Genomic DNA, 19,976 nt, shown 5'->3' with positions numbered 1-19,976 from the left:
GAATTCCGACAACGTCCCTGGAGCTGATTTATTTACATCTTAAAATACGAGGTACAAAACAGTTTCCCCGTAAAGCATACCTATGTACGCATACATACATATACGTAGAAACGTGCCTTGTGCGGATTTGAATTTGGCCACTTTCCAGATTCCGCAATGCTTGTACACGTTCTGCAATCTTCGCTCTTGCGCCGAGAAGATATAATCTCTCTACACGAAAATCCATACGTATGACGTCCGTCATCCCGAAGGAGGAACAAATAAATAATCACAGAAATTTATACGACGGTTTAAATTCAGTTATATATTACACGATACCTTTTCAACGAATTTACGTTTATACCGATGCGCAAAGGATTTAGAATGATTCGGAAATCACGCAAATAGTTATTTTATACACAACTACAACGATCGTTATCTCACGACGAAGAATATCCTGTTACCTCCGTAAGGAACCCTTTCCCCAACTAATCATCCTTCCTTCATGTTTAATTCAACGCTGAAACGCTAATGCGGTAATTGATTTACGGGGTGTGTAAAATCCCATTACCATATAAAATTAGAATCGTCAGGGAACGTTCGCCTTCTATGGTCTTTTAACCCCATCAAAACCATTTCAACGTCCTTTAAAATTAACCACCGCTCGCCCTTACGGAACGAATACAGGCGTCAATTTTCATCATCGCATCAACTCGACGTTACAATCTTATCATTCAAACGATACGCAAGACGTAACTCGATTGTTCTCGAGGGGTTGTTTCGCAAATAAAAAAAAAAAAAAAAAAAAAAAAAACAAGGCGCCGATCAAAATGAAAATTTTTGTATTCTCACCTTGGCAGGATCCGATTTCTCGGGGTGATCAGCCAGAGTCTGTGATCCTCTTGAGACGGTGTTTCTCCTCGGTGTCGTGGCGATATCTTGCGAGGGGCGTACGAACTCGATTCTGCCACCCTCTACGACAATGTTTGGCGGGGGTGGAAAACTCTCTGTGTTACCAACCGAGTCGCAGTACCCAAGAAGCCCGGCTTTTTCACCATACAAGGGATGGATTTGCCTGCAACAGTCGATAAACGAGGGATGCAGCTTTTTCACATACGATGTTTCTCTCCTCGCCCGGCAAAGGGGTGTAAAGAATATTTCTACCACCGTCGGAGGGTCGAAATCTGCAGGAAGACAGACCCGAGTCTGATTCCCCCTATATTTTAACCAAAATTTTAATAAACAAATCTGATACCGTGATGCAATATCATTGGTTTCAAAAATTATTTGACATTTTTTTTCCTCATCCAGCTTCCATTCAACGCTGAGAATTTTAATCTGGCTTCTAAAAAGCCGTCCTCGCGATAGCCGCGTGTGGCCTCCTAAGCTCTGAACGAGTTCTAAGTAAATATTAGCTTCTTTGCTCAACGAGATTTGGAAGTCGTCGTCGAGGTGCAGGTTCTCCGGCCCGAAATTATACCCACACACGCGCACAGACGAGAAATAAAGTAGGTCCCCCAAGTTTACTTAGGTGACAGTTTAACTGCACGTAACCAACGCGCACGCTTCACGCCCTACGCACGTTTTCGTCTGTTGATTAAGAAAAGGAATCCTGTAAGCGTAAGAAGCGAGAAAAGGAGCTGAAAGGAAGGAAGGAACGAAGGAAGGAAAAATCGCTTAGACCGTCCACTCAGAGCTTACTACGCAGCATCGAGTCGAGATTGCGAGCCAGTTTTTCGATGCTGGAATTAATTCTAATTTACAAGACATTTTTGAAACCTCCGGACAACGACTGACACACATATTTATACACCCGTTTGAATTGTCCGCGTTTTGAATAAACCTCGCGGCAGAATGATTACGCGTATCTTCGTTCGCGAGATTATTCTGTAATTATCACGTAGGAAAATGTCAACATAATTTCCATACGATTTAAAAAAAGATGCTCGTCGTCAGTAGGCACTTCTCATTAGCAGTGACCAAATAATGGAAAAGAGATGTTTTCGTGAAACCAACGATTTCTAAAAAGAAAACTCTCTTTTTACCTACGAACCTGATGTGAACCTTATTTTTTCTCCCTCGAATTAGTTGTGTACATATTGTACGTACATGTGCAACATATTATGCAAAATATTTAGATGAGAAAAAGATGAGTTTAATTTTGTTTGAAGAGGGTTTTTGAAGCGGGAAAAACGCGCAAAGTGTTATAGAAGGGATACCAGGTTAAACCCCTCGAGTAATTTGACTACGAAGTATCAATTTCGAGGTTGAATAAAACACATGGAACGACGATGTCGAGGGCAAGAGGAACGCGATTAGGCTGCCGAAAAACTGAGATGGAACGAGGTAATCCGGAAAAGCTTTTACGGAAGCCGGAAGCTGGATGACGGTTTTTGCAAATTGCGGCGATTTGCCCCGCGGAAAAACCTTTCCAGCTATATTTGACGAGAAGTGAGTTACCCTAAGTTGGATATCAAGACGTACGACGGATCCCATTTCGCCGTATTTTATTCCCACAGCGTCGTTTCTTAGAAATAAAAATACTAGCAAATTGGTGGACGTATTTTGAGTGTCTTGTTAAATGACTATATAAAATCACATTTTTAGTAATAACTCAGAACAATTTCCTCGCCTGCTATAATTATTTGATGAAAATTCAAACAGACTTGCACTGAGAGAAATTTTTAGTTCCGGTCACCGCTCGGTCCTTAACTATTTTCATTTTTTACCACAACCGAAAAATACAGTTCCAGGTAGAAAATAAAAATTAGTTTTATAGCTGTTACCGGAAAGTTTAGTATCCGTTGCTATTCTTTCTCGTTACGATCACTGTTACTATATTTTATTCTAACCTTTGCGAAAATTTAATGCTTATGCAACAATAAATTGACCTCAAAGCCTTCTTTAACTAAAAGAGTATAGTAAACCGAAAAAACTGATTTTGCGTTGCGATTACCAAAAAAGGATCGACGATACCTCGTTTTTCGTAATTCCAACAATGTTCGAACAGTTTTTTTAACGATAGCTGTTTTATCGAATTTTTCTAGTTACTGTAATAAATGAAATATTTCTCAGTGTGTGTCTCAAGAAGAATTTTTATTTTTTGTACAAAGATGTATAAAAAAAATGCTTCTTGATTCCTGAATTTGTATCAATTTAGTAACATCTAACATTTAAGAATTATCGCCGATGCACAAAACTGTCATTTCTTAGCGAAGAATTTTATTTAGAAAAAGATCCGGATTCAAGTGAAGAGACAGAGTCGCTCTAATGGACTCGGCATTGCATCGATCAAAGAAATAAAGTCGACGGTCGTAATTTGTCTCCACTTATTGTTAGCTACCGTTTGAAAAGAAAACTTCTTCCTCCTCGTTTTTTCTCAATAACGAACCTCGAAGGAGGAATAAAGAAAGGGAGGGCAGGGAAGAATAGCCGAAGGCGGGGCTAGGAAGAAAATAGAGAATGGACGTAAAATCGAGCAATTGAGTAATCGCGTAATTGGGGTGTAAACTCACCTCGGCGAAGCGACCGGACGGGGTTTGTCGAGAGCCAGTTCCGCCCCGAGATTAGCTTCGGTGCCCCGGCCATTGGAAGCCCTGCAACAAGACAAAGGCAATTAAATACAGGCAATCCAGAGTGCTGAACCAGTACTGGATGTACAACGGGGTTATTGCACCCCAGAGAAAACTTAACAGTAACCCGATGAATCCGCGAAACTGGAGCAATGGCAACGGGTTCGAGGGTATAATTTAATTCACTTCGTTCGTTCGTTCAATTATTTATTTATTTCTTGACTATTCATGCATTCGTTGAATTAATTGCGGATTATCAATGAGAGAAACGGAACGGCGTGCTGATTTCATCAAAGAAAATCTATTCCAAGATGGAAAAATTGTGCAAGTTAATTTGATATTCATGCGATTCGCTCGATTCTTTGACGATTTATTTTACCATACCCAAATCGATTTTATTAAGCAAATTCGTGGATCATAAATCAGCGTTCAAATTAATCAAATCTTGAATCTTCGTCATTCTCAGCGATTGTCACGCGCTGATATCTTATTTCGAATAAAAAATTTCACGTCAAGGGCTGCGGACCGAAATTGAATTTGCGGATGAATGACAAATGAAAAGCTCTTGACAGACTAAATGTCAAATGTCGAATGTCACTGACGTACGACGGTACATACGTGCACAAAAACGATAATAAAATATGAATCTTTTGCGACATTTGAAAGGAACATTTTTTTTTCTAACTACGTAATAGTTTTTTTAAACAACATAACCGCGATTAATATTCGCTTAACTAAAAGAACTCACAGCGTCTTTCGTGTACCTTCGTATACGAACTCGTGTCTGCATTGATTATTCTAATAAGTTCTAACTGATTTTTCACACCTTGTTACGCTAAGAAGCAAGAAGGACAACGAAAGCAGCATCGTGATGATCATGACGGCTCGTTCTTAAAGCGAGTTGTACGACAATTCTAGATATCTGATTTTCAGCGAAGGGGTTTACTTATTGTTCTGACAGTTTTAAAAATGTTCATAAAAATCGGACGGAAAGTTTCACTTCCGTCAATTAGGTAGAAAGAGAATCGATCAATTTTTCGAAAACACTAATTAGTTCGTACCGCTTCGTTTTCTTCGCGTCAATTAGTTATCATTATATCACCTTTGGAAAATTAGAAAATAAACATCTAGGCCATCAGCTTTTCACGAGTCGCTATCTTTTGTACCTGAGGCACGAAGAGCCAAAAAAAAAAAAAATACGACTAAAGAGAGTCGAGAGATTCGACAGCTGAAGCAACGATACGATCGCGGTAAAAGAAATGAGTTTAAAATACATAAATAATTTATTTCTTGCATCACGCGACTCGTTCTATGAACTGGGCCACTCGACGCGTTCCAACGACTCTTCGCTCTCTTCAGTTTGCTTTGCAATCGAGAAATAAGATTAAAAATATCAGTAAAAATAACAGTTTTTTCACCTCCTTCTTCTTTCTCCTATGTATATATATATATATTTTTTTTTTAATCAGATGGACATGAAAAAATGGCAAATCTCAGGGTGTTAATTTCACATCGGGTCCTTCATTTTTCACGCATCGTGTGTGTTTCACACCTGGGCAACACGTATAATACGAAGATCCATGTGTAGACACGGGTCATGTGATCGCAGGCTGAGGTGAGATGCGGGTAATCTAGGCTTTTTCTACCTACCAGCCTATTACTAATGACCCTAACTTGATCCCCATCACAGCTGCTGCAAAGCTGGACCGCCCACGTTATTTCATCACAAGAAAATAACCGAGCCGAAAGTTTTAGCCTGGTCTTAGGCAGAGGTCTAAACACACTGTGGGTGAACTTGTCTGCGATGGACGTGTCGAAATTACACATTGAAATACAAACGAAGCGAAGCTGTGAGCATAACCGAGTGCCTGACCTTTGATAAGTGAAATTTCTATTCATAATCCAATCCCTAAACACTTTTTATTCACTTCTCGAATTCCTCTATGAATGCAGCGTTAGATGTCGAGATTCGTATCAACAAAATGGAATTTACAGGAAGCCGCATCTGAGAGCTGATTCAATGATAAGAAAAAGCAACGTTGAATTATTAATAAAAATTCGCAGGCAGCGCGGGATAAAGAGGAAATAGAGTCAGCTAAACGCGTGTCCCATAAATTCAATGTAAATATCTGAAGGTGGTACGAGTTGTGAAAATTTTATTTTTCTCCAGTTAGAACAACGCGAAAGCATCGAATATATACATCTACAACGAAGCGATGAATCCGCGTGCGTCTTCGTGCAATGCCGTAATTTTCTAGAACCTGTAAGAGCTGCCTGAACAAGGTATAAAGATGAAACACAAGTAAGTATTCCTCGGCATGCGTATATAATATGTGAATATCTCTACGATCTGCATCGTCAATTGAATAACTCATCGATAGTGCAGCGTGAAACGCGATCCGCTCGTACGGCGCAAGCGGCTGTCGAAAGAAAATATATATCAAGTATCCAGCAAAGTTATGCGATATAGATGAGCATGGTTCGGATAGTTTCAAGTCAACGTTTCCACCTGTGCGGAAAATCGTTGAAACGATAACACGGATCTTGAGGCAAAAAATTGCACAGGTTTTTAATACGTTTGTTATAGATTTTTACTCACTGAAAATGAGAAAAATACTCGATATATTCCATCAAGTTAAGGTTTTTTTTATTAAACTCGTGTTTGTAGTTTTATTTAGAGTAAAACTCCGGTTTAACTCGAAATCTTGATCCTAAATATCCTATGCAGAAGTGGTTTATTTCTTTCATTTAATACGTGTTAGAGCGAGACTCGAGAATAAATACAAACCGGAAAAGAGAAAATGGAAAGCGGAAGCTTGTTCGGAGAAGTATCAAAAAAAAGAAGAAAAGGTTTCATAAGGAAAAATAATGTGCGTGATGGAGGTAAATGGAAGTAATTTTTGGATTCAACATACTCGAAAACGTAACATTTCTCAAAAACATCCCATGCAGCTAAAGTAAAATATCGTTTAGCAGACTCGCGTAACTGTGCATCTGACGAAAAACGAAATTATCCCTAACAAATGCCCGATGAATTACCCATCGGTAAACTGAAAATCGGTTAATTGATAAGATTCTCGAAGCATGAATGCGTACAAGCGGCGAGTTGCTCGTTTAATTAAGATAATGCGTCCACGCGGCGCGGCACGCCTGCATCTCGTCTTGTGCATACGTACACAACGGACGTTGGATGCCGATGCAGCGTCATGGACGGAAACGAAGAGAGGAGAGGAGAGGAACGCGTCTTTCAGAAGTGAAGCAGGCCGGTGCCGCTGGCTGACAATGAGACCGCGACGTGCGACTAATTATAACTAATTAGCAGTCAGGCTTGTATATCTATAATTATGACCAACTTCCCGGTGTTCCAATCTCCGGGATTACAGATGCGCCCGCCTGTATAACGCGAGTCGAATTAACAAACCTGGTCGAATTCCGTTCGCGCGTGAACACGAATTGTCGAAAGCGTGAACGTAACAAGACACGAGGATTACTCAAACGCCTCTAAGTGATTAGAAATAACCCAAGGGTGGGAAAAATACTAGCCTAATAGAATGCCGACGTATCGGTGACCTCGAAACTCGGACACCGTTTGCTGGAAGAGAAATTAGGCCGAAGGGTTTTACTGTCGTCGGTAGATAGCGAAGATCGTCTCAGGTTTGCAGGGTAATCAATCAGGACTAGAGAGATTAGGATGAGCCGAGAGCCTGGGACAAGATCTTCGCTACGACGCGGAGGGTAATTAGCATCGTAGTTGAGAGATAAGGAGAGAGAGAGGAAGAGGGAGGAGAAGAGAGGCCGAGAAACGTATCGGTTAGTTTCACATAATTACAACGTGGGTGAGGATCACACTCCGAACAGTTTCGCTCGCTTGGATTCATCATTTCAGCATCGCGGCATCGGGTCGTTCGACTGCATGTAGCGATACTCTCGAGGGTTGGTACTCGAGATCCTCAAATCGGTAAGATCGAGCTAACGAGCCACACCGTGAAGGAAGATACTAACCGCGTTAGACGTTTACTGAGAACAGACGAGGAATGACTGCGCAGGTTTCACCCCGGTGGAAAATCTGCGCTAGCTCAAGATAATCGCTAATTCGTTATCTCGCCAGCGAATTAAATTTCGAGTCATCGTCGCACTCGGCCAACTCTTGTTGAATACACATGGACCATACGAGCGATTGTTATTGCAAAAAGTGTTGTATAACAGCAGAGTAAACGGCAGATCAGTGAAGAATCACATTTTGATGTCGATGTAACCTCATGGCTGGCGAATGAAATTTAAGATTTCAGATCGTTGATGAGTTTCGAATGAATTTTTGGTCTACGACCATTTGAATATAAAGACACAAGTTTTTCTTCCTTTCGATATACCGTCAGTCGGATACCGATGGTATGAATCGAATAATTAACGAGGCCCTGATTCAGGGTCATCGACTATAGCTCCACGGCCGTAACTCACACCGCGTTAATTGAGGGTATTGGATGACGATCTGTGACGAAGAACGTGCATAAGGATGAAAAAATGTCACAATGTATGTACACGCTATGTACAAATCCATGTACAGATACAATAAGATAACGGTAAATTGTGCACAGAGATGTATATATATATATATAATCCGTTAGCTGTACATTTAATTAGCAGCAATTTGTTTAATCAGCGTTTTGAGCATGCAGTCGTGCAGCAATACGATCCGCGCGTCTGTGGGTCTGCATATTATAATAGTTCGTTAAACGCGGTAAAACTTCCCTGTGACCTGAGTTGACCTGACCCAAGTTGACCCGGCCTTTTGACCTTTGACCGAATGTTCAAACGCCGGTTTAAAGAGACGCCGCGCCACGAGTCTAAATCTTATTAGGATGAAAGTCGTCCGTGGAATATCAGGTACGTGTATAACGAGCTTTCCTGTTTCACCAAGGATTAAGGATACAGTGGAAAATTTATTGAACAGCGGGGGGAAAAATACAAGTCGTAATAACACGCGTGTCCGTGCTATCTTTCTTCCTGCGTTCGATGTAACTTTTCAAAACTCGGACGTATATTTTCCCCCCCTCCTCTTACGCGGCGCATCCTCATCCTCGTCCTCGTCCTTCTTTAAGATATATTACACAGGATCCGACTGTGGCTGAGAGTCGTACCGGTTAACGGTACATCTATACGTATACCTAAAGACATGATATACGTTACTGCATAAAAAACATATACGCACTGCATTACGCGCGAATATATACTATGACATACACCCTTTATATCGGCCTCGAATTTTCCCCCTTCTCTTAACGTATATTATTTTACACCGTGTGATAATTTTTTACATTCCGAATTCCAATTCCATCCTTTTGCAACTCACGCTGCAGCGCCAAGGCGAAGAAATTATGCAGACACGCTTGCATCGCATCGAAGTTGTTCGTGTACCTATAGATATAATCGTTTTACTTATTACAATATACAGGTATAACAGCCGAATCGAAAAACTCCCAACGGAATGTTCATTGCCGCAGGTAGGTATTCCGGTGCTTTTGCCAAAAGATAAAATTAATTGGCATCCCACCGTAAACGAAGAACTTGGCCGACGCAGCACGAGCGCATTTTCGCAAAGTCCGGAACGTTTGCCAAATAAGCAGTTATATGTGGGTATCCGTTATTCCTCTCGCTTTTACAGAATAATTTCTAAACTATTCGACCGAGTGTTTTCTGATCTTTGCCATATCACGTTTATTTTTTTTTTTTTTTTTTGTTACAAGTTATAGTAGAATAGAAACTAAGCAGCACGTTTTTTTTTTTTTATCTGCTATTACCACCCACCCCCTCTAAAGTAAGACAGGTCAAGAGGTCACTGTGCAATTTTTATATATTTTTTTTCTTTTCTAATCGAGAAAACTACATTTCTCAAATCCCGTTAGGAGAGAACTTTTCCAGTTTGATCGGTTAAAAAATGTCATGTTTTTGTGGGTGAGACTGCCAAATCGCCTCTTGACACTTCTTACTTTGGAAGGTGATTTTCACCCCCCCCCCCCCCCCCCGACCCCCTTAAATCGTTTAATGGCAGATAAAAAAAAATACTTGTCGCTTATTTTTTAGTCTAATATAACATATTACAAAAGAAATCAAATCGGAGAGATCGACCTGGCATTACCTTCCGGTGATTTCACAGTCAATCAGCCATAGAACGGTTGTTACCGTAATTTTTACAAATTTCTCAACATCAGCGTGAGCTAATCGTTGCGTGGGCTGTGGAAAGTGTTTCCTGCTGGCGGCTCACGGTATCATAATACCCGTGTACATCTAATTAAATCGGTCCAAAGAATAGCGTGACAAGGCGAAAGTGAAGATTGATTAGGAACGAAAAGCATAATAATAGTTACGAAAAGCGTATGTACGTGTATAACGTGTATATATGAGACACGAGAAGGAGTCAAACTCAGATTGAAACAGACCGAATGAAAAACGACGCGTAACGACAAAGGATTAATCAAAGTGGATTCAGCGTTGCTAATGGCACGCGTTTCTAAAATGAATTATTCTCCTCAAGTTCCCGTATTGTTTCACAACGAATCCAAGCCGCGATTCAATCCAGCATATTGTGGTCTAATCGTTCAAGATTCGTAATACCTGTGGCAGAATTATTCGTCTTAGTTAACATACTCGTGCCTAAATCTGTGCAGAAACAGGCGGTAATTAAAATCACAGGCGAAAGCTGAGCTTTAACGTGTGACGAATTTCATCAGGGCGAACGGTCACCCCTGCACGCAGCCAGCGTGCTAATCCAGTAATAGTGTTTCGAGAAAATGGTGTATATCCGTACGTAATGGCGTTCCTAAGTTTGTGATTCACTTGGTGAATGCGGCGGGACCGCGACTTGGCCAGCTGGAGCATCGCATCGACGTGGAATACGCGGGCACGAAACGGTGGCCGTCATCGTCTTCCTGGTTTCCCTGGGCGTTTCTGCCGCACCTAGCGGAATACGGGAAGCAGAAATCCCGGTGAGATCAAAGTCACCCATCCCAGATATTTCAGTCGAAAGTCTGACTCGATGCCAAGAATGAAACTACCTTACATTTGCGAGTGGTGAAAATCCGTCACGAAGAGTTGGAAGAAAAAAACCGCGGCATTCCCTCGATAATAATAAATAAAACGTAGAAACGTATTCGCGAATCGTCCGGGAGTGGATGAAGAAAAGTCGCATAACATCGGGTAAGGACGATGCCCTTGTCTCTTTGATCCGTACGTCTAAAGATTTAATCCTGCATCGTTAATTATATTTTCCTACAGTTTTGAAATGTGTAAACTTTGATGATATTCTTATTCAACGCGCGGGGCATGTTTTCTGAAGTAAGTCAACTGCGGAAACGTTGCCGCGTTGTGAAGAAAAAAGATTCGCTGATCTGAACGATAACAACTTCCGGCGGAAATGCCGCCCTGACGTGAAACACGGGTTCAGTTTTCATCGGGCGCGTCAACACAACGCTTGCATCTTCTTAACTTGTTGCAGTAGGTATACAGATGGTAGAAGTTGACAAGCGCCCAAGATGAACAGACTATTTTTTACTACGGTCCAGTTAATTTCTGGCTCTTTCCATCCACCGCGAGCAGCTCGTATTTGATATTCCGAATCGACACAGCCTGTAGCCGAGGATACGAGCACGCGGTGTTCGGTCACTCGATTAGCCAAGCGCAACTTCGTCACCTTTGAAATATCGCGAGTGTTGCATAATAAGCGGCGATGAAGAGTTCACGTCTGCGCTGCTGAAACGGCGAAGTATATCCTGGGAGTCCGAGTCCCGCTCACGATGATAGAAAGTAAAATATCACTTACTCACCGCTCACGCCACAACATAATAACGAGATAAGTACCCACTCTGCGCTCATCGAGTAGCCAATAATCATCGCGTCCTCTTAAGTAGCCAAAGACCCGGCTTACGATAAGTAAGCGCATTTCTACCATTTGACGAAACGTAACTCTTCAATTTCGGAAGCACAAAAAAAAAAAAAAAAAACAAACATACATAGTTAAGAGCGAATCGACGCTCTCCTTGCTCATCGATATTCTCCACTGCTAACACGAATAAGGGAAAAATGAAGATATCGCTAGGTAACTCGGTCGCTCAAAGTGAGTTCTCGAGTTTCTAATTTACTGGCAATACCGCGGCCGTGTGCCGCTGGTGCATTCTAGCAGCCAGAGAATCTATTTCAGTTAGTTCTCTACCGCGGAATATAATTACTGGCTGAATCATAAGCCGGAGCCTTTCGGAGTGAGCTCTGGCAGCCAAGCAGGCAGGCTAGGCTGTATAACCGGAGTGTGCGCAAACAGAAGTCCACATACCATCTGAGTCATTGGTACGTTGACAGGAACGCGTGCCGCCACTGGGACGAATATAAATCACACACCGCTCTATGGTCAAGACGAATTCTTGGTGTACGGTAAATAATTATCGCGAGTAGATCAGTTCCTCGGTTTAGTTTAAGTTCCTTCCCCTGTCCAATCGTCTCAAAGCACACGCGGAGAAACAACCCAATCAGCAATGGCATTGGGTGGGTGTTGAGATAGAGCTGCACCGGCGGTACGTCTATTCGATAAAAGTCATGCACATATAGAATAGTTAGATAACGAGAATGAATAGTGTTCTAGAGTGAAACCACGCGGTAGGTAATGATGAAAAAGAAGGATCCAAACTGGACACTTCCCCGAGTCTTTACTATCCTCCGCAATTATGTACTTTTGGAATTAATCGACTGACAGGACTTCAACATTCCATCTTGGGTTATATTGTCCAACAAGAAAATATTCATGACTGGTGTCAAGTTTCTTGCAGTCTCGCAGGGAAGTTCAGAGTCACCGAAAGAGCGTACCTATATATACCTAGAGTATCGGTATAATCTTCTTCCCGAAACAGTATAAGATTCCGGTCTCTCTCCGAAGATTCTTTTCGGCGTAGGTAAGTTAGGTGGCTCTCGGCGGTGATCTTTGATGCGGTTGACAGGATATTGCTCGGGGATCGGTTCGGGATTCCGAAAGAATCGGAGGGGGCAATGGGTCGTCGCCCCGAGGACAGGAAGTGGCGAGTGCTCTCAGACGAGCGCTTGGAGGTAGGCAAGCAGGCCGCCCGAAGGCGAAGGTAGGTACGATGCAGGTAGGCATGTATAGCCGGGTATCGCGGAGTGTGGAAGGAGACAGGGCGTCGAAGATCGTGCACCGGTGTACAGCGGCGAGAGAGGAGGGGAGCCGAAGAGAGAAAGAGAGAGAAGGAGAGTCGCGCGAGTAGGAGGGCTCTGCCCACGCGCGGTTCGGCCCGAGACCAGAGTGCTCCATTTGAATTTTATCTTTATCGGTGTGCCGTTTGAAACATTGCTTTACTCTTAAGAGACAGTCGGCACAAGCCGAGCGAACAACCCAAGCGCCTCGGTTCTCCTCCTCCACCCAGGGTGACACTCCCCCGTATCGTAAGACCTTCCTTGATCCCAGCGTCAGATCAACAATTAAACCAACGTTCTTCCGATCCCTGCAATTTCATCGATTGAGAGAATAACCATCTCATCAAGGCTGTTGGTTCGCAAAGCAAAAGCTCAGGCTTCAGAATCAGATTCTCAATTTATACAAATTCACCAATTGTCAAAAAAATCGAGGAGACTGGTGGAACGTTGAAAGGTTTTAGAGGATCGCTTTACCCGTTCTTTCATCCTCGACGAATTCAACGTGAGTAACTGATTGGTACCAAACTCATGGTAAAACTGGTAGGCTCTCGATTCCGAAGAACGGTTATTTGGTAGTGGAAAACTGAGGATCACCATTATGTGAAAATTTAGTGTCCGAGAGTACTGTTAACTCAAGTTGGCGACGCAGCTGAGCTACCATTCGATCCGACTTTGCATCTAACGACGGGACAGTGAGGCGATACGATTGAGTCCCGTTGAGGAACTGGTATCAGAGGATCACGATCTCGGACTCTGTATCTCAGAGAATCCATAGACTGGAAGGTGATGATCAGGTTATCGTGGCCCGGCGGCTCAGACGTATGAAATTACGTGCAGGTATCTCAGCTATCAGACGAGAACCGCCCGGTTTTATCTCCCTGACAAAACTGGTTCCTTTAGGATTCACCGTGGCAAGTTTTGTTATCTGTATCTGAGATCTGGGTCTAAATCCCGAGCCTGACTCGAACCGCCTTAGACCAGCACCTACCTTTGCATGATGTTTCGTAATTACGCGCCAGATCGTTCGACGGCGAAGCAGCGAAGATCCTCCGAGGATGCCCCAGGCCCAGCGCGTCGTCGAACAGAGTCATTACGTCATTACGAAGTTACACGGTTCGATAGTCCGATCCAAGAAATTACAGAGACGGCTAACCCGATGCACCGTACTCGGTTGACTGCAAATTCATTCTTGGAATACTTCGGTATATTGTTATCCAGATTACCGGTAAAAGCACACGTCGCGTCTGCCGGTGGTGCGTAGTGTCCAATCAATCCAGGCAGGGATTCGTGTCCATCTTCCGGGGTGAAGAACGTTACGGATCTCATCGAGTCCCGACCATGGACTTGCACGTGAAGCCTTTCGAGCAAGATTAGAAACTGATTTGGTTACGCCTCGCAGTTCAATCCCGATAAACCCTTTTAACCTTTCACCGATGAAGATACTACTGTAGCGTTTCAGCTCCGTGGAAGCAGATCAGCCTCCATCGGTCAAGGACTAACTGGAATTTGACCTCCCGCAAAATTTTATCAGCACGAGCTTTGGATTCGCTGGAGTTTCCGTGCTAGGCAGGTTCTGTTTTCATGGTGAGAAACAGCGTTCTGAAGTAACAAGTGCCGATAAATCTCGTCGCGCTGCTGGCCTATGAGTAATAGCAGGAGTGCGCCTATTATATTGGATGTGGAAGGCAACCGCGGGTTCGAACACTGTTCCAACGTTATGTATGTTCAGCAGGCGTGGGCCATGTAGGTTGCCCGCCTGCTCTGTCCTGTCGGCAAGCGCTTAGCTCAGCCTCAGGGCTTGCATAACCGCCTGGCGCTCCCTGAACTTCCATTCCCACCCAGCAAGCGAGCAATGGACACTCGGTTATCGTCCCAGCTTGGACTTTGGTGTTCGTCTCCTTTCTTCCTCGCCGTGGGGACGAGAAAGAGAAAAACAGACCTACTGAATACCGTAACAAAAGCGTGACCATCGTCAATGTCGCCAAAGCCGCGACTCTGTCAATGCAGAACAAACCGCTTAAGGAACTTGAACGAAAAGAAATCTCATTTTTCATCGTGTCATATTCAACAGAATGGCTCCTCGACGATACATGACTCTGATTCTATGATTATCACGCGAGAAACTGTTGTTTATATGTCATGGATGGTCACGCGGTAGAGGAATAAGCTAGACTGACAATGAGTCGTAGTTTAATTGGCAACGCTTTGAGAGGGCAGACGTACTCGTGAATACTATTCCAGCATAGTAGTATGTACAGACATCTCATGCCCACCGACACAACGTGTAATCCAAGGGGGTCGAGGAGGCCACTGAAGTGCGTTATTATCGTTATTAAAATTCGGGGATCCCCTGGGTGATGTCGGACTTGCGGGACAACTTATCTCCAGCCCAATAATTAAATTGAAGCGGCAATGAAAGGCAACAGAGGCCGCTCTAAGCCGTGGCTAATAAAAACTTTCACCAGCTCTTCAAACTCCAAAACTACGGACGGTCCCGGACACAGGATCCACCCTCGACCCCCGTCGCCCTGGCTCTACTTCCTGGACTCCGGGTCAAACGCGATACAGCGATAACGGGCGGTGACTGTTCCGTGTGGAAGCAAATAGTGAAAAAGTTTTGAGGGATTTCATTACTGCAATAGAGAGAGCGGAGGTTACCGCTTTCCTACTGCCTGTAGTACAGGATTAAAAACGGGATGCTACGTGCGCACCAAAAAGTCAATTAGGAACGAAGCAAAGCTCCGAGGGATTGGGAGAGGAAAAAACACTTCAGCTAAACCGCTTGCATGCACAGCATGGCCTCGAGGCACAAAAATAGAGGGTGGGTATAACCGAAGAAGAGCAGTGGTAGCTGGAATCTTTCTATATCCCCGTTAATAATTCTCCAGTTTCATACGCGCTGTACAACAGTATAATACCCTAAGCGGTGTGACGCATTGCTTACACGAGATGATTTCCTAAACGTATTTTTCTGCGGCAAGCTCAAAGGGGCTACCAGTAATGGCCACGTGGTAATGGAGAAGAGCCGCGCATTGCAATCCATGCCGGGACAACCTGCACAAGTATAAACTCAGGGCTGACGAGCGACGCCCATGGCGCAGTTCAACGCGTATTGAATGAAGTGGGTGCGTGGAGCCCGCGCTCTCTGTCACAGCCACGGCACTGCACTCTCGTGTCAAGACATCATCCACTTGGATTTATTTATAGGAAAGACCGGAGAGACCGTAATAGGCTCATAGTTATAAATTGCATCTAGGTATGCTGCTCCTGCTGCTACTACTCAAGACTATCCTGTTCGCCGTATCTGTATACTTTGAGGTCATATTCTGTCTGTCATGGCTGCGCCAAGGGCGTCTGCTGATAAGTGTAGCGTAAAGCCGAACGCTGGATATGTCTTATTCCCTTTGCTTCGAACGCTAACTGTCATCGGGAAATCTCTGTATTCTCTACTTCAACTTTTCAAACAGATATTGAGCGAACTCGAGATTTTTATTCCAATGGATCAAATGACGTTTCAATGAAATCGGATACGGTATTATTTACTCCACTGGTCGTTATACCGAATGGCGTAAATCACTGTTATCTGAAACAATCATTCGAGACCTGCGTGATTCCGCCTAATGCGATGCTGAGAAGTGGCTAACAATAAACGTTCTAGCCTCTAAACTTCGCTGAAACATGCGAAGATTGGTACCACGGGTTTTTCATCTCAAGATTTCAGCTCCCCCGTCAGTCAGCCCGTTCGATTTGGACAATTATCCAAAGATCCTTCGATCACAAAGTGGCAATGTTGGAAATGCTGCCAGTTTCTTTTCTAGTTTGTGCATGCAGGATGTGAAAAAAGACCGAAAGCTCGATCGGTTCTAACCCAAAATTCTAATCCGATATGAAAATATCGAGCTAATAATGATTGATCGAATACTTGGGTCCCCATTATCGGTGGGACTGTTCTCCTGACTGCAGAAACAGCACGCGTAACCCTCGGATCGACGATGTATTCTTCGATTTCGATGCAAACTGTCCCCTCAAGGAGTGTGGATTCATTGCTACATCAACCGTGCGTATGTGTGAGTACAAAAACCATAGAATTGGCCTCCGGCTGCCGGCGCTGACCCCGCTTGCAAGCTCGTCGAGGCCGAAACAAGCTCCGGGTATGATGAGACTATAAGAACCATGGTTGGTACCGCATTTCCCTCGATTTTCTCACCCCTCTGCCCCGCATGGAAGGTTCTTTGCCACATGTGGATCTGGCTCGCAACTTCTTTTACGAATATGCTGAATGCATAAGTGTATCTATGCCGACCATAAAGCCGGGGGGGAAGATATTCGGAACAAAGTTTACGATATCTCCGTTATCTTTCGATGTTCGTACCCCATTTTTTCATGAATATGTATGAAACCGACGTATCGCTAGGTTTCGGTGGCTAACGTAACGCCGGGGCGTGTTTGGAACTTTCTAAACCTTCTGAGAAAAAAAAATGTCGTACAACTGAAATTACTCAGCAATGTATCATAGCTGTATATATAGGCCCAGTGGCATAAACTGCCCGGAGCAACAGCGAAGAGGGCCAATTTCCCGTCAATTTTTCAAACTCGTCAATTATTCTCGGATGAAACGAACGGAGCTAATACGATCAGATATAGTGGGGAGACTCCCCTTCGATTCACGATGCAAGAATGGATGGATCGGATTATTTTATCAGCTGCGTCGATTGTTGCCTTTGGCTTCTATCCCCGAGAAGGGCGAAAGATGGTAGGAAAATTGGCCTGTATCGTGTCCTTTCAACCGTTTCTCGGTTATACATACGCCTGAACAAATGATTAACCTCGAAGCAATTTGCCGCCTCGGTAATATTGTTACTACGAAAATTTTCCCATGTATAAACGCGAAACTTTATCCACTTGATTTGCAATTCGTCGAATGCGTGCGTGCAATTTTCGAACATCAAAAGAAAGAAAACTAAAAAAACTGCGTCAATATCAACCAGACAAAAAAGCGGTCTAAACTTTTGCTGATCGGAAATTAGCAGTTCGAAACGTCGGAAACAGATTCGAATCACCTGACTAACAACTAAGTTTGATCGATTATCAATAATCATTAGGTCGAGTCCAGCGTTACTTAACTTTTGAATTCGCCAACTGATCCTCGTCCTGATAACGACGAGTATCTGGTGAACCAGAGAGTTTCGGATCTAGCTCGAGTAATTCGAGCTCGGGAAACACGACGGTAATTATCAAAGTGAAAGATCGATAGTCGCGCATGCGGATGAGTGATTCCGAAACTTCCCAAAGGGTATGACATTTGGACCGACCCACATCAATTTGTAAGTGTCGCACTCCGCTTTGCCACGGTGTGTTAAATCTTATACCAACGTTACGGAATGCCTGAAGCGCGCACATATTCTCTCGGATTGCGACAGAAGTCACTATTTTTATTCAACCTATTCGCAGCTCGTCACACTGTACGGTTTATCCGGTGAAAAGCGTTTCTCGCATTCTGACCGCGTCTCCGGATCGCGGCACACAGCTGCACGTAATACACGGTATAGTGAATTAGATACAGTCTAAGAATTACGTAATGCAGAGTATGAAAATTAGGTTGTATTCAAATGCAATTCAAAACGCTGATTTAAAAAAGCTTTACGTTTCCTTCCATTTATATGAGTTTGCATGTTATTAAATCAGGAAAAAAGAGTTTTGATTTTCCAGGTTGAACGGTGTTGCTTTGTTCTTCTCTCTACTAAAAATTCAGTTTCTAGCAATCGATATATAAAATTAAATTTCTCGTTGTAGAATTTATGAGAAAAGTTTTTTATACGACGAAATATTTTACAGTGATCAACTTTAAGTGTCTAAACGTCAGATACGTTATACTGTGATATTTTCGTCCAGTGATTCTGGGGTACGATTACAAAGAGACAATATCTGGAAATTTTCAGCGTATACGAAGTGAATTTCAAACTGAATTCGCAAGTTCCATTATAAATTAGATTTTGGATATGTAAATCGGGTACAACGAAGTTAGAGCGTTGATATTCTATCCTGTGAGATAATTTTAGGCAATTGTGAAATTTCGGTAGACAATAATTTGAGTAAATTTCAAACGAACAATACAGAGCTAACGAAATAAAAACTTTTCACGGGACGTGCATCTCGAGACATAATTCCCTCAGAGGAAAACTATTTAGTGCGTAACACGCGACTCTATAATGTACTAAAAGGAAAGACGAAGATCGTTGTTGTAGCCGCGTGTCGTTATGAGAGGCTAGTGAGTGACTGTTTTTTTTTCCTTCTTTTTTTCTTACAATATTTCTTCCAAATACTTCATAGTCATTTGACGTTTGTAACGTCTGTCATCTCCGACCATTCCCCCTTAACCCGACGTTTCCGCTTTCATTTATAGGTTACTAGCGAGAGCTTTCAGTCGGCAATGCGACCCTGCGCTACACAAGCGCGAAGTGTCATAACTAGTCAAAAGTCGATCATCAGGCTCCGTGAAGAAACTGCTCACCGTCATTAGAGCCATTGCGGTATCGGATTCAACGTTGAAGAGGAAAAGGACCGTGAAGAAGGGGCAGAAAAATAGATGAACAAGAAGAGTCGCCAACGAGCTGAGTGACAGCCAAAATCAGGACGACGGGATCCCGGATAAAACAAAGTGGATAATTGCGTAAATAAGGTAGATAGAAACACCCGAGTTAACGCGAAATGTCGCGTTGATATCTCGAGAGGTTGATGTTGCAGTCTCTCGTTATAAAGCAGTGCAACTCATGTTAATTACATATTTCAGTCTCGTAATTGGTCTAATAAAGCGAGAAGACTCGAATGAACACGCAGATTGATATGAAGTGTGAACGTAAATATATAAGAGAATGAAGAAAGAGTAAAAACTCTGTGAGAAATATCTACTATTATAGGCATAAAGGCTATGTTCGGTGTGTACATAAAGATATAAGCTGATCGGTTCGAGTATCGTAAACGGGAATATTTTATTACGGACGTAAGTAAGCCGGTGGCATTTTACCACTGGACTTCTCTTAAAGTTATGTACCGTATATACCGGCTTGGATTTTTGTACTTATAGCTTACGATAAGACCGCGTCGTCGTTTTCTGACCTCGGCTCTGTGGAGGAGAAGCCTCAACTTATACGGTACATGGTATTATATCCGTTCAGGGGTAATAAATTCCGTCAAGTTAATTAACACGTTTCGACTGATAACTCGACTCTCAAA

General features: G+C 43.1%; 1 protein-coding gene across 7 annotated transcripts in view; it reads right to left on the bottom strand.

Moving 5' to 3' along the window:
• LOC124305314 (uncharacterized) overlaps positions 1-19,976 on the bottom strand; it is a 167,726-nt gene that overhangs the window by 113,206 nt on the left and 34,544 nt on the right. For all 7 annotated transcript variants that reach the window (XM_046764575.1, XM_046764576.1, XM_046764583.1 and 4 more), the window contains exons 2-3: positions 3,495-3,575; positions 832-1,054 (exon numbers count right to left, since the gene is read on the bottom strand). In XM_046764575.1, the coding sequence (XP_046620531.1) occupies positions 832-1,054; positions 3,495-3,575 (304 nt within the window). The remainder of the gene's footprint in view (positions 1-831; positions 1,055-3,494; positions 3,576-19,976) is intronic.

The sequence above is a fragment of the Neodiprion virginianus genome, chromosome 5 (assembly GCF_021901495.1).
Source record: "Neodiprion virginianus isolate iyNeoVirg1 chromosome 5, iyNeoVirg1.1, whole genome shotgun sequence".
NCBI lineage: Eukaryota > Metazoa > Arthropoda > Insecta > Hymenoptera > Diprionidae > Neodiprion > Neodiprion virginianus.
Note: the sequence above shows the minus strand (reverse complement) of the source record. Positions and strands in the feature narration are given on the sequence as shown.